This window comes from Asparagus officinalis, chromosome 5 (genome assembly GCF_001876935.1).
Source record: "Asparagus officinalis chromosome 5, Aspof.V1, whole genome shotgun sequence".
NCBI lineage: Eukaryota > Viridiplantae > Streptophyta > Magnoliopsida > Asparagales > Asparagaceae > Asparagus > Asparagus officinalis.
Genome location: NC_033798.1, coordinates 122,784,045 through 122,796,206, shown reverse-complemented (window position 1 = coordinate 122,796,206; position 12,162 = coordinate 122,784,045). Strand labels below are relative to the sequence as shown.

The following is a 12,162-nucleotide window of genomic DNA, read 5'->3' as shown; positions in this document are numbered from 1 at the left end:
TCTCTACAAGTACCAATTTTCTGATAATAAAGAAATAACTACTTCTAATGCACAAATGTTCAATGTTACAATTTAGAAGTAAATTTTCCTTTCCCTTTGAAATGTTCAATGTTACAATTTAGAAGTAAAATTTCCTTTCCCTTTGGGGTAGAGCATGAAATAAAGAGAATATTATGTTCTCAAATATTGAACCCTAATCATCTCTGTTTTCTTCCCGTTCACTCTTTGCGATTCTTCCTAATATTGGCATGATCCGGTCTTTTGCATTGCAAGCATGTATCATTAGTTCTTACTGCCGTCGTAGGAGTAGAATAAATAGTGTTCCTCCAATAGAATAAAACTTCTAAAAGTTCCCAAATTAACTTAATCCTTGAATACTAGTCCATCATAAATTATGCAATAGTGCGCAAGAATCCAACAACTTATTGTATTATGTAATAGAAAAAATGATTTCGTTCCGCCATTTGAAGGGAAAAAAAATCAGAAGAAGACCTTAAAAATACTACCTACTAAAAAAAATCAGTGAATTCCTACTTAGAAGAATCTTTGAGCCTCGCTCCTCCATTTTCCTCTTCCAACCTAAAAAATTTTGCAAACACGCCAACCATAGGTGCAGTATTATAAGTACAAGCCTCAGTCTGCATAAAATTCCCCCTAACATCTCTGAACTCATCATTCAAATCCGGACCCCCGACAATTGCACCCGTTAACACATTCGGGTTCGGTTTTTGTCGCCCGAACCACAAATCATACCCTTGACTGCACCCAATAAACTCACCATGCTCCTTATAAGTCACTGTCGACGCCGCTCTATGATGAACTCTATTTGGATACTTTGACCCGAATCCAATAAGATAACTCAAGTTCATTGGGTTGGAGCCTAATATGTAGTCTACTTGAGACTTAGCAAATGAGAGAAGTTGGTGAGGTTGTAGAGAGCCTTTAGGGCATTGGAGGGTTTGGTTTGAATTTTGTAAGTAGTCGGAGTAGACGGTGAGCAGGAAAGTTGCGGAAACGACGTACTGCATATTGTTCCATCTTCTAATGTAGAGGAGACCACTAGGCGTCCAGTGGACATTACTATTGTTTATGTTGAGGTTGAGGCATGAGCATAAGTAGAACTCGGCTTTTGATTTGTATTGGTTTAGTATTTCTTTGTGCTCGCTTGCGGATTTGTCTTCCACCAAAAGCTAGAAAAAAAAATGTAGTAAGAGCGTTAGTATTTGTACATCTAGATTTGATGCAAGTAATATAAAAGAAGGTTATGCAACATGTCAATAGAAAAATTTTGTTTCAATGATGATAAGAATTAGCACAAAAATGAAATATGACCATAAATAATCTTGTCTTCGTATAAATTGTAAAGGGTAAATACTAGAGAAATATCTTCAGCTTCAGGGTGTTTTGCATGAAAGTGCCATAATTTTTTTTTAAACAATGGATGTACAACGTTAGAGTAAGTTGACATGTTTTGAATAATTTTTTCCTCATATCTTCTGTACTACCATAGTTTTCCTCCAATTTTCAGGGGTAGTTTAGTCCTTTATCCTGGTCGGTGACATCGTTAGCGACAATTTTCAGTAGCTTATGATTTTTTTGTAGTTTTCTCTAATGAAAAAGGTTATCATGGTTTTGTGCAAACACTCATAATTCATGTTAGCATTGTAAATTTACCTTCCTGTTAACTCATAAGATGATTACTTGAAAACTTTTGAATTAAGTAGTTTGGACTTTGGACATCACTCCATATTTAAAGGAGGTACTGGATTCAAATTTTCTTAATATCACAAAATTTTTAAAAAAATATTTATCACCCACATGTTGTGTGTTTCCAAGAGAAATTCAAATCTGGAGGCTTTTCCACATGTCATAATCCCACAAGTTGAATCATTGTGTAAAGTGATTATTGACAAAGAGATATCAGCAAATGAATATCGCACCTTTTCATTTCAGTAATAATTAGCTTAATCCAGAAGCTAACCCTCTATATAATGATTTGTTTGTGTGAAGGTGGGGCCCACAACTCTGATGTTGTCCATGCACTGACCTCAATATTTTCTCAGGAGTCGGCAGCAATTTGGTAGCAAGCATTTTCCTCTAATTGACATTTCAACTAGTGAACCTACTCCATTGAATAATCCCTTTTTTTGTTTCCACGAAGAAGAATCGAACTCCGATCATTTTTCTCTCACACTCTCATGGAAAAAAGAAGAAAAAAAAACAAGAAAGAAAATGAAGTACAGATGCTTGACTTCCTATTTTTAAAGAATTGGGTAAATTTCACAAAAATCCCTTGAGTTTTGGCCTCTTTTTGAGATAACCCTCCTAAACTTTATGAGCGTTCGTTGCCCCCCTCAAAGTTTTGGTCTTCTTACATAAACCCCAAAATATTTCAAGTTTTGCAAATAACCCACATACTGGTGTTAACCGCATTTTTTTAGACGAAAATGCCGCACAACAAAACAGTAGCAAGAAAGCAAATAAATAAGGGGGATCTGGTCCTCTAACTCGGAACGAAATGAGAAAGGCGGAGGGAAAGGGTTTTCATCAGGGGCATTCTAGTCATTTTCTCACATGCGATTTCTGCACGATCAGATCTAACAGTCTTAGTCCGGGTTACGTGACATTTATAAAGTTTAGGGGGGTCTTGTTGAAAATGGTCAAGCTTAAGGGGGGTCTCGTTAAATGTACCCTAAAGAATTAGTCATAGAGTTGAATTCAAGGATTAGTTAGCAAAGAGATTGTTATAATTTTGAACAAGTAGAGTACCTTAGCAGCAAGGACTTGAACGCCAGCATACTTGATATCCCAACTGAACTCTGATATCTTCCATCCTGCTCCACCTAATGTATAAGCATTTTTTATGACATAGTCCAAGTATTTCTCGGCCCGTGTAGCTTTATAGAGCCAAAACCCGGCCCATAATAATTCGTCGCCATAGCCGCTAGTCGACGGGTAGTAACCCTTAACAATTCCTAAACTCTTGTCATACTTCTCCCTGTATTTATCTCCGAACTCAAACAACTGCAATATACAAAGTATCAGTATACAGAAACAAGTGTTAATGGCAGTATCATAACTTTTGAAGATATGGATAGTTTCTGTACGTAGTTATGTAAAACTTGTGCGTAAATATGGAAGATATTACCCAGTTGTGTTAAACCTGCGTGTCGGTATCATATATGCACCTATCTGTGCAAAATTTGTGTATCGGTATATATACACACAGCCATAAGTGGCGCCATTGTAATATTTGAACATATCCATAATTTATTGAACTTATTTGTGCAAAACTTGTGTGTATGTATCGAGATTGTACTTAACTGTGTAAAATATGTGTGTGTCAGTACACGTACAGAATATCAGCTATTTTTATAAAAGTTATGTACAGTATTCAGTATGCAAACAAAACCTCCTGTGGCAATGACATAATTATGAACATAGATAAGGTTTTTTTTAACATACTTGTACAAAACTTACGTGCATATATGGAAATAGTACCTGCTGGGCATGATGTAGCAGCAAATGAGAGTAATGAGGATTTGATTTCCTGAACAAAATGGAAGCAGCAGCCAATGCCGCCGCAGTCTCAGCAACAACCTCTGATCCTGGATTCTCTGCATCAATCTTATACGCTCTTCTTGGCGTCGTCATATCTTCTGGCCTCTGCCAACAATAATGATCGCTCGATCCATCTCCAACCTGGGAAAAAAGAATCAGTTTCTTTTTCTCTCATCGCATTATTAAGCAAAATGCGCATAAAATGAGAGTACTATACTTGAGCCCAGAAAACATTAGGATGAGTATGAGCTTTGATGAAATAATCAGTCCCCCATTTTATAGCCTCAAGTACATGCTCAAACTCCCCTGATTCTGTTATTTCATCAGCATACTCAATAGTAGACCAAGCCAACATAGTTATTGTAAACGCCATTGGCAACCCAAATTTTACATGGTCTCCTGCATCATAATATCCTCCCACTAAATCAACCTGAAGCAACATTTTTCATCAACGTAAGTTTGAAACTTTGATGAAAACTAGAAAATTATGGTTGTAAAAGAAAACATACTCCTTGATCAAGTCCATCGGTGAGCCCAGAATGCCCACGCCAAGTGACTCGTTGATTATAAGGGAGGTGACCAGAACGCTGAGCCTCGAAATAGAGTAAGCTCTTGATTACCGCATCTCTATAGTCGAAAACGCCTTGAGTTACAACAGGAAGAAGAAAAAGAAACAACAATGAGAATGGCTCATTTGTGAAGGTAAAGGGTCTTCCCATTAACTTCAACAAGTGCAAGAAGAGGAGCTTGATGATAGAAATGAGGAGGAAAGAAAGTTGTATTTCACTGTTTTTGGTTTCTTTATTAGTACATTAAGAGTTTGGTTGTCAAGAATGTTTTTTCTTTCACCAACTCTGATATACTTTGTATAGATTCAAGCTACCTTCTTTTTACCATATCTAAGTGTGTTTGAAGAATTGAATTGGATTGTTGGGTGAGCTTGCTGAGGAGAAATGGTAATAAGGGGATCTCTCCTTATCATGGAAAGAATATATATGTAGAGTAATCAATGAAACAAAATTCAATGAATTTGTGAGAAATATAACATGTACTGTATATATTAGGAAGGTACTTTTGCAAATTTATCTTCTACCTTTTATAACTGGGTGAAGCTTCTATGTATTTTGAAACGTCATTTCAACGTATCTCTCTCTGTGTGTGTGTGTGTGATAGAGGGCGGGGCGGCGGGGCGGGCGGTGTGAACCAAGCTGAGCAATCCTATATTTTGCAGTATTTTCACAAATCCCCTTGTACTATATTTCTCACGTGTTGCACCTAGAACAGTAAAGACGAGACTTTTTGTGTCAAAAAAAGAAAAGAATTAGGTGATGATCACCATCTCCAAAGTTCTTCCTAGATAACACAATTCCTTAACTTCTTAGATGATTTTTGGAGTAAGCAGACCACTAAAAAAATTTGTAGATGAACATTGAAGAAAACATGTTTAGGGGTTACCTATGCATTATTATCCAAACTGAATTAAGAAACTCAGTCATTTTATCAGTTTGACTCAATAGAACTAAGAGTCATCATCCAAAGAATGTAGTTTCGTTAAACCATGGTGACATCTTTTTTTTTCCTTTTTTTTTTTTTTACAATTTCAAGTGATGAGAGTAGTTGAAAGTCGCTGAGAAGAGATGAGCCTTAGTAAACAAGCAAAATGCTGCTTTAAAAATAAATAAAAACTGATGATAAAGGCGCTCTTGTGGTTCCATCCAACTGCCATAGAGTTTGTTGTTCTGTCCTAATTGGGCAGCATTCTGAGCAAACAAAAACGTGGTTTTCGGAGAGAAATTTGTATCGGACAGTTCCCTCTCATTAACAAGACTTTACCAAACTCATTGCTGATGTAACAGTCTTAATAAACTATTGGGCTAATTGCAAACAGACCCCATGTAGTTCTATTGTTGCAAATAGATCACTTGTAGCTATATTTGTCGCGGATAGACCCCCTTCATATTGGCCCACGCGCGAATACACCCCCCCCAAACACACACACAAAAACAAGCGGCGCCCCAATAAACTTTTTCGACTTTTTTAAAAGTCGAAGGAATTAACAATTTGGTGTCTATCCACCTCCCCAAACATTTTTAACAAATTTGAGATTAAAAAAAAATTCACTCATGAGGTCTATTCGCAACAAGTAGAACCACAGAAGGTCTATTTGCAATAAATAAAACTACACGGGTCTCTTTGCAATTGGATGATACTGTAGGGGATCTGTTGTCAATTAACCCTAGATTCTAAATAAAGTTTTTGGTAAATAAGCAGTTGTTCTGGCGTCATGCTCCGAATAAATAGAGCTAGAAGTCCAGTATCCATCGATGTTTGGTTTCTGAGTACTTTTTCTTAATCATTTATCACATCAATTCTCAACTTGAAATGTTTTATAAAATTTCCAAATTTGATTTTAGTTTTAAATTCAGGATTTCTAAGTATGTGATTTTCTACAGGGTCTCAATTATAAGCTTTCTACTAAATAGGAAAATGCTTGAAAATAGCGTATGATTCTGATACGAAGGAAGTCCAAAATGGTTAGACCATGTATAAATAAATTATCACTGCAAATAATCTATATTCTCTTCAGTATACATCATTTGAGACACACCAAAGAAAGCAAATTCTAATTTAATTTCCGAGATATCAAGCGAACAAAAATTCTGCCATACAACCAACTACTCTCTTATCAACTTTTTATTAGCAGACTGAATTTCAATAAATCAAAATCAAACTTTGCTGGATGTTACTTCCTTTCGATTGCCAGTTCGACTTATTTATTTCTCTACAACATATACAAATAAACGCACCGACTCCTCAATTGGATTCTGTATGGACACCAGGGTATCTATTGCTTCATGATTATATAGTTTTGACCCTACAAAACAGGTGATGAGGAGTTAAAACTCTTTAAAAGGACAAATCTGTATTTACTTCATGCTCTGATGTCCTATAAGAAATTCCCAAATCCTCTGCAGATCGCCTTCGGACTACACTTGCTCTCTGCATTAAACGAACTAACGATTGTACTACTTCAGACATTGGTGGACGGAACTCTGGCTCCGGCTGCACCAAAATCATCAACAACTTGATAATTAGGTTAACACAAGAAAGGCAAATCAAATATATGAAAAATAAAGTTCGCCATGTTAATAGGTAACTAATAAGACGTGTGCCTATCCTCATGGACACCTATTCAGACTTGAGGCAAGGCAACAAAGCATAAGATTATGTTCTGTTGGGTGATGCATTTTCTCTTATTTTGTCCCCCTCATCTTGTACATATTTTGGATCCTGGCATATTTTGAGTATGAAACTCTAGTAGCGAGAGTTAGGTGAAAAAAATGATTGATGAAGAATAAACTTATGACCAACTTGAGAGTATACTGAAGAGCTTTCTTCTTTTCTAGAGATAGGATGAGCAGTTCAAACTATATTTTTCTTTAGTCAAATAATCAGGATCCCTTAGCTGATTCCATGACAAGTTATAATATTGGATTTCTCTTAACGATACAGACGACTAGAAAGCACTTGCTAAAGCATAAATATGACAAAATTCGATTGCTAAATAATTTTGTCCATTGGGTATTTCATATATTTCTAACTACACGCATGCGCGTACATGTACACCAACGCAGTTCAAGCTGGTCCACTTCGTATGAAGTGGCTGAAATTAAAATCATGATTTAAGCATTCAAAGACTATAATGCACCATTCTTCTTTAGGTCTTGAAAATGGCATATTGTTAACTATTCTCTCTTTGAAGAATCAAATATTGGATAAAAAAAGAAAAATCTGTTCAAAAATAAGTACCTGAATACATAGGGCAATGATGTCAGCAAATCGTGACAGTGATTTTGCAGGATACATTCCATTCAATGCAGGATCAACCATTTTTGCCAATGCATCGATGTCATGTAGTTGGGGAGTAGCCCATATGACAAGTGAGAGTTCTGATCTTGGCCTAGAACTGATACATCCATCGGGAAAAAAGAAGAACAGGAAATAAGCAACAAATCAAGGACAGAGAGAGATGTCTGGAGATATCATGCATAAAAGGGTAAATTTCACACCCCCCATCTCACTTAAAAACCCCTCCACCAAAAGTAACATTATGGAACTTTGACAGGTCATGTGCCAAGCAGTTGACATCGAAGGATGAAAAGACCCCCTCAATTTATTCCTTTTTTCCATTTTCTGGGGTTATATTTTGAAAAGGGCGTTTTGGTCATTTAACCATTAATAGGTAAAGATGTCAGGGGCTGTGAGAAAATTTTCAAAGGGAAAAGAAGGGACCTAAGTGAGAAACCACAATGTTCAGAGGGGTTATGTGCAAAATCACCTCAAAGTTCAAGGGTGATTAAGTGAAATTACCAAACAAAATATGAGAATATTCAAGGAGGAAAATCTAGAATAAACCTGTCAAGTGGTTTGCGACCAGTTAATAGCTCTAACATCACTACTCCAAAGCTGTACACATCACTCTTCACAGTGTAAGCACCGGACATGGCAAATTCAGGAGCACTATAACCAAACGAGCCAACCATCTCGGTGGAGATCTATCACGTACAAATAAACATCAATGATTTTTATTGCATCATTTGATATTAATATAATACAAACTAGTATGAAAATATACTTGCCTGTCTTTCAGTATTGGGTGCCAATGCAGCAAGTCCACAGTCTGATAAGTGAGGATTAAACTCTTCATCGAGTAGAATATTTGCTGATTTGAAATTTCTATGTACAACAGAAGGCAAACAAACTTCATGAAGATACCTGAACAAAGAAAAAAGAAATGAATGTCCTTTTAATATATGCATGCATAACGAAAGAAATAGGGTTAATCGGTTAGACCTCCTGTAGTATCACTACTGTCTTGAACTTACTGACACTCTAGTTTTACTGTTGCAGATAGACCACCAGAATCAATTTGTTTTTACTCTTTTACCCTCATGGGTCTATATGTAAAGAAACAATTTTCTTTCTCTGAGGGCAAAAAAGAGTCAAAAATTTGCACTCAGGGGGTCTATAAAACTAGAGGGGTAGTATGTTCAAAACAGCGATAGTAGGCGGGGCTATCCTCAAGTAACCCAACAAAATACAAATTCTAGATACAAACAACAACTTACTCTAAAGCCCGGGCAGTGCCAAGTGCTACTCTCACACGTGCATTCCAACTTAGAGCACTGCTATCACCAGAATAGTGCAAAATGTCATGCAATGTTCCATTTCCAATGTATTCATAAACTAAAAGGCACTGTCCATGCTCCACACAGTAGCCTGCCAGAGTTGTGATATTTGGGTGCCTAAGTCGAGACATATTTGAGACAGTCTCAAGAAAATTATCTTCCTCTTGTAGAGATAAGGCTGCACTATCTACCTTTTTCACAGCCAAAACCTGCACAGTAACATACTGATCAATTAATGGTTTTTAAAAACATATAGCATTTATCTGGAAGTAAGAAGTTCAAGGAAGATTGAAATGTTAGGGGTTTTCTGACAGAACTTATTGGGGGTTAAGTCAAAACTTATTGGGGGTTTTCTGACAAAACTTATTGGGGGTTAAGTCAAAACTTATTGGGGGTTTTCTGACAAAACTTATTGGGGTTTTCTAACAAAACTTATTGGGGGTTAAGTCAAACTTACTGGGGTTATGTGAAAAACGCCCAAACTTATCAGGGGTTTTGTGAAATTTACCCAGATATTTTCAGCTAAATCTGGACTATAATGAACTTCAAAGATCTCGTTGCTGATTAAAAGTCGAATGAAGAATTATTTTCTTTGTTATTCTTTTTCTTCAGTTACTGTAAGAAGATATGTTCTGTTCAGACACTACAGTGACAATTGTGGACGTAAAGAAAATTGATTCCTTTTCCAAGAATGGAACTACAACAGTTTTCTCTCCATTATTTTCCTTCCTATGAATTAAGATACCAATGAAGAAGACAAAGATAAACTTTGAAATCTATAGTAGATTCATTCACTACCTTCCCATTTGAAAACTCTGCTCTATATACCCGGCCAAGTGAACCTTCACCAACAAGGGATTCTTGACTAAAGCTGTTTGTAGCAGTTTGAAGAGCTGCAACAGTGTAAGCAGTTGCAGTAGTTGGAAGCTTCGGCATTTTTAAAGACCCATTTTTTCCAGATGCCCTCTCTATTGTCGTTTTCTCTACAGGTGGAGGCTTCAGATTTGTCACCGGAGCACTTCTAAGATATTGGTCCGGCACCTCTTTAGTTGTAACTGCGAAAGTGAAAAACCAAATTTAGATCGTGTCAAGTCAAAATTACCTTGGATACTTGTGTCAAGGACATCATTGTGCTGTGTGCTACATATTAACTTTAGTAGCAGCTACATATTATTTCATTGCCAGATGGGTATGTGGTATGAAAATGACCAAATCATCCTAGTCAAAACATGCCAATATACTAGTTGATGATGGACTGAGGTGTACCATGTTGATTAAGTTCACTTGTTTTTTTTACCTCTATTTGAGTAGAATGTTAGATTCCTAACATGAGAAGAACTTTAGCTTCCTAAAACATGCACACTTTCAAGACTCTTCACTATCGCCATACCTCACATCTATTCTAATCCCTTGTACTAAATGAATTCTCAGACTTTTGTTTAGTTTTAAGAGAAGTTCCATTACCTCTGGAGTAAGCATACTCAGCTCAAATAAGAAACTAAATCCAACAAATAGTTTGCAAAATTAGATGAATACATGAAATCCAGATTCAGAGATTCAACTTTCTAGTGTAAAGTATATTATCCAAGTTAAAATATCCATATCTTCTGTTGAACAGCGATAAGACAAATTTAAGACCACAAAGTGTTGGGAGCCAATATCACTTGACAAACTGAAAATTTAGTAATATCAAGAGTGAATTTCATAGAAACCCCTAAAGTGTGGCCCATTTTGATATAACCCTCCTAAATGTTATAAATGTCACTGAACCCCATAGCCTTTGGGGATTGTTACCCAAATGTCTGCTATTTTTTTCGACACCCGTAGTGCATAATAATGGTGTCTGAAACTCTATCAACAGTTCACAGGCATTTTGAAAATAATGTTGAAAGTTTGGGTTTTCGGAAAATAATGTTGGAAGTTTGGGGGATTCTCTAAAAATAATGTTGAAAATTGGGGGCGTATGTTGAAAACAAATTGGGGTTGTGTAGTTAGAATGCTATGTTGAAAAATTTTAGGAACATTCAGGAGTTCAGTGGAAAGCCCCAAAGGATAGAGGGGTTAAGTCACTTATAAATCTTAGGGGGTTACCTTAAAACGGGCCAAACTTTAAGTGTGGTCATGTGAAATTATAAGGCAGAAAAACTAGAAACAAGGGTACCTGAATTGGCTACGATAGGAGACATCATGATGTCTCCAGATCTACCTTTGGTTATCCTTGTACCTCTGCCAAGTTTCCGAAGACAAAATGCAACAGCAAGTGCCACACATAAACCACCACCAATAATTGAGCCTGTAACTATACCTGCAATCTGACCACCCGTCAAGACTTTCTTATTTTTTCCATGATTCTGGTTTAAGTCCTGTCCTTTAGAACCTTCTGGAGTTTCCAGAGGCAGATTACTATGATTATGATTATTATGTGGCCTTCTAGGAGGAGGAGGGGCATAAGGAGGCGGAGGTGGAGCAGGACCATTTGCAAATGAATTACCTCCAACTCTGTGCAGATGAAAGGAGAAACAATACATTAGGAACAAAGGAGATGAAAAGTAATTCAAAAAAACAAAACAAGAGTTTTTTCGTTATCAATCTAAAATTAGTCCCCCAAATCTTCGTACTTCGAAATTAGTCCCTCAGTTGGGTTAGTGGTTAACCAGGGAAGAACAATTACCGACTTACGAAAATCAATCAAAATCAACATCAAAATCCTCCAAAGTAAGGTTCAATTGGATTTAACTCTTATATTGAAGAATATTTCCCAATTTTGCTCCAGTGAAGTTTTTTGGGGTAGCATGTAGGGGGATAACTGGTATTGCATCCAAAATTGTTAAAGATGATGGAATATTCCCTCGATTTCAACCCGTCTCCACCTGGAGGGACTAACTGCAAATCACTTAAAAAGATTTGGGCACTAATTACAAAAGATGAAAACCTGGGTGACTAATTTTAAATTATGAAATATTTGGGGGGCTAATATCGAGAACCCAAAAGAAAAATTAGCATATAAGCAGATGCATCGAGCAATTGAACTACTCACGAAAGGTCTGGAATAGCTCTGAACTCCTGAGGGATCCAGCCACTAAAATGGTTATTTGCAATATTTCTGTTGGAAAGAAAAGGTATTACAGGAAAATTGTTGTGAAGAAAAGTATCTTGACATGATAACAGAACCAACTTACAAATTGGTTAAATCAAGGCTGGTGAGAATATCTACTTGGCCGGTTAATTGATTGTCTTCTAAATAACTGCAGTGTAAGATATTAATCCCGACATTAGGTAACTTAAATATGAAGATAGAAATAATTAACTGTATTTGTTGTAGATAAACTCGTTAGAGATGCCTACAGGCTTGAAAGGTTTGCCAAGGAGCCAATTGAACTAGGAAGATCCCCAGTAAGGTTGTTGAAAGACA

General features: G+C 36.5%; 2 protein-coding genes across 2 annotated transcripts in view; both read right to left on the bottom strand.

Moving 5' to 3' along the window:
* On the bottom strand, nucleotides 531–4,348 carry LOC109842535 (endoglucanase 11-like). The gene is made up of 5 exons (XM_020411401.1): nucleotides 4,071–4,348; nucleotides 3,779–3,991; nucleotides 3,502–3,702; nucleotides 2,770–3,024; nucleotides 531–1,190 (listed from the first exon to the last, which is right to left on the bottom strand). The coding sequence occupies exons 1-5, from the start codon at nucleotides 4,278–4,280 to the stop codon at nucleotides 531–533; spliced, it is 1,539 nt and encodes a 512-aa protein (XP_020266990.1). The 5' UTR covers nucleotides 4,281–4,348.
* Nucleotides 6,284–12,162, bottom strand: part of LOC109841061 (protein STRUBBELIG-RECEPTOR FAMILY 8-like) — a 7,495-nt gene continuing 1,616 nt past the window's right edge. The window contains 10 exon segments of the mRNA XM_020409924.1: nucleotides 6,284–6,624; nucleotides 7,372–7,528; nucleotides 7,978–8,117; nucleotides 8,202–8,337; nucleotides 8,691–8,959; nucleotides 9,549–9,805; nucleotides 10,912–11,249; nucleotides 11,788–11,853; nucleotides 11,930–11,995; nucleotides 12,096–12,162. Of these exon segments, the coding sequence (XP_020265513.1) occupies nucleotides 6,469–6,624; nucleotides 7,372–7,528; nucleotides 7,978–8,117; nucleotides 8,202–8,337; nucleotides 8,691–8,959; nucleotides 9,549–9,805; nucleotides 10,912–11,249; nucleotides 11,788–11,853; nucleotides 11,930–11,995; nucleotides 12,096–12,162 (1,652 nt within the window). The 3' untranslated portion in view covers nucleotides 6,284–6,468.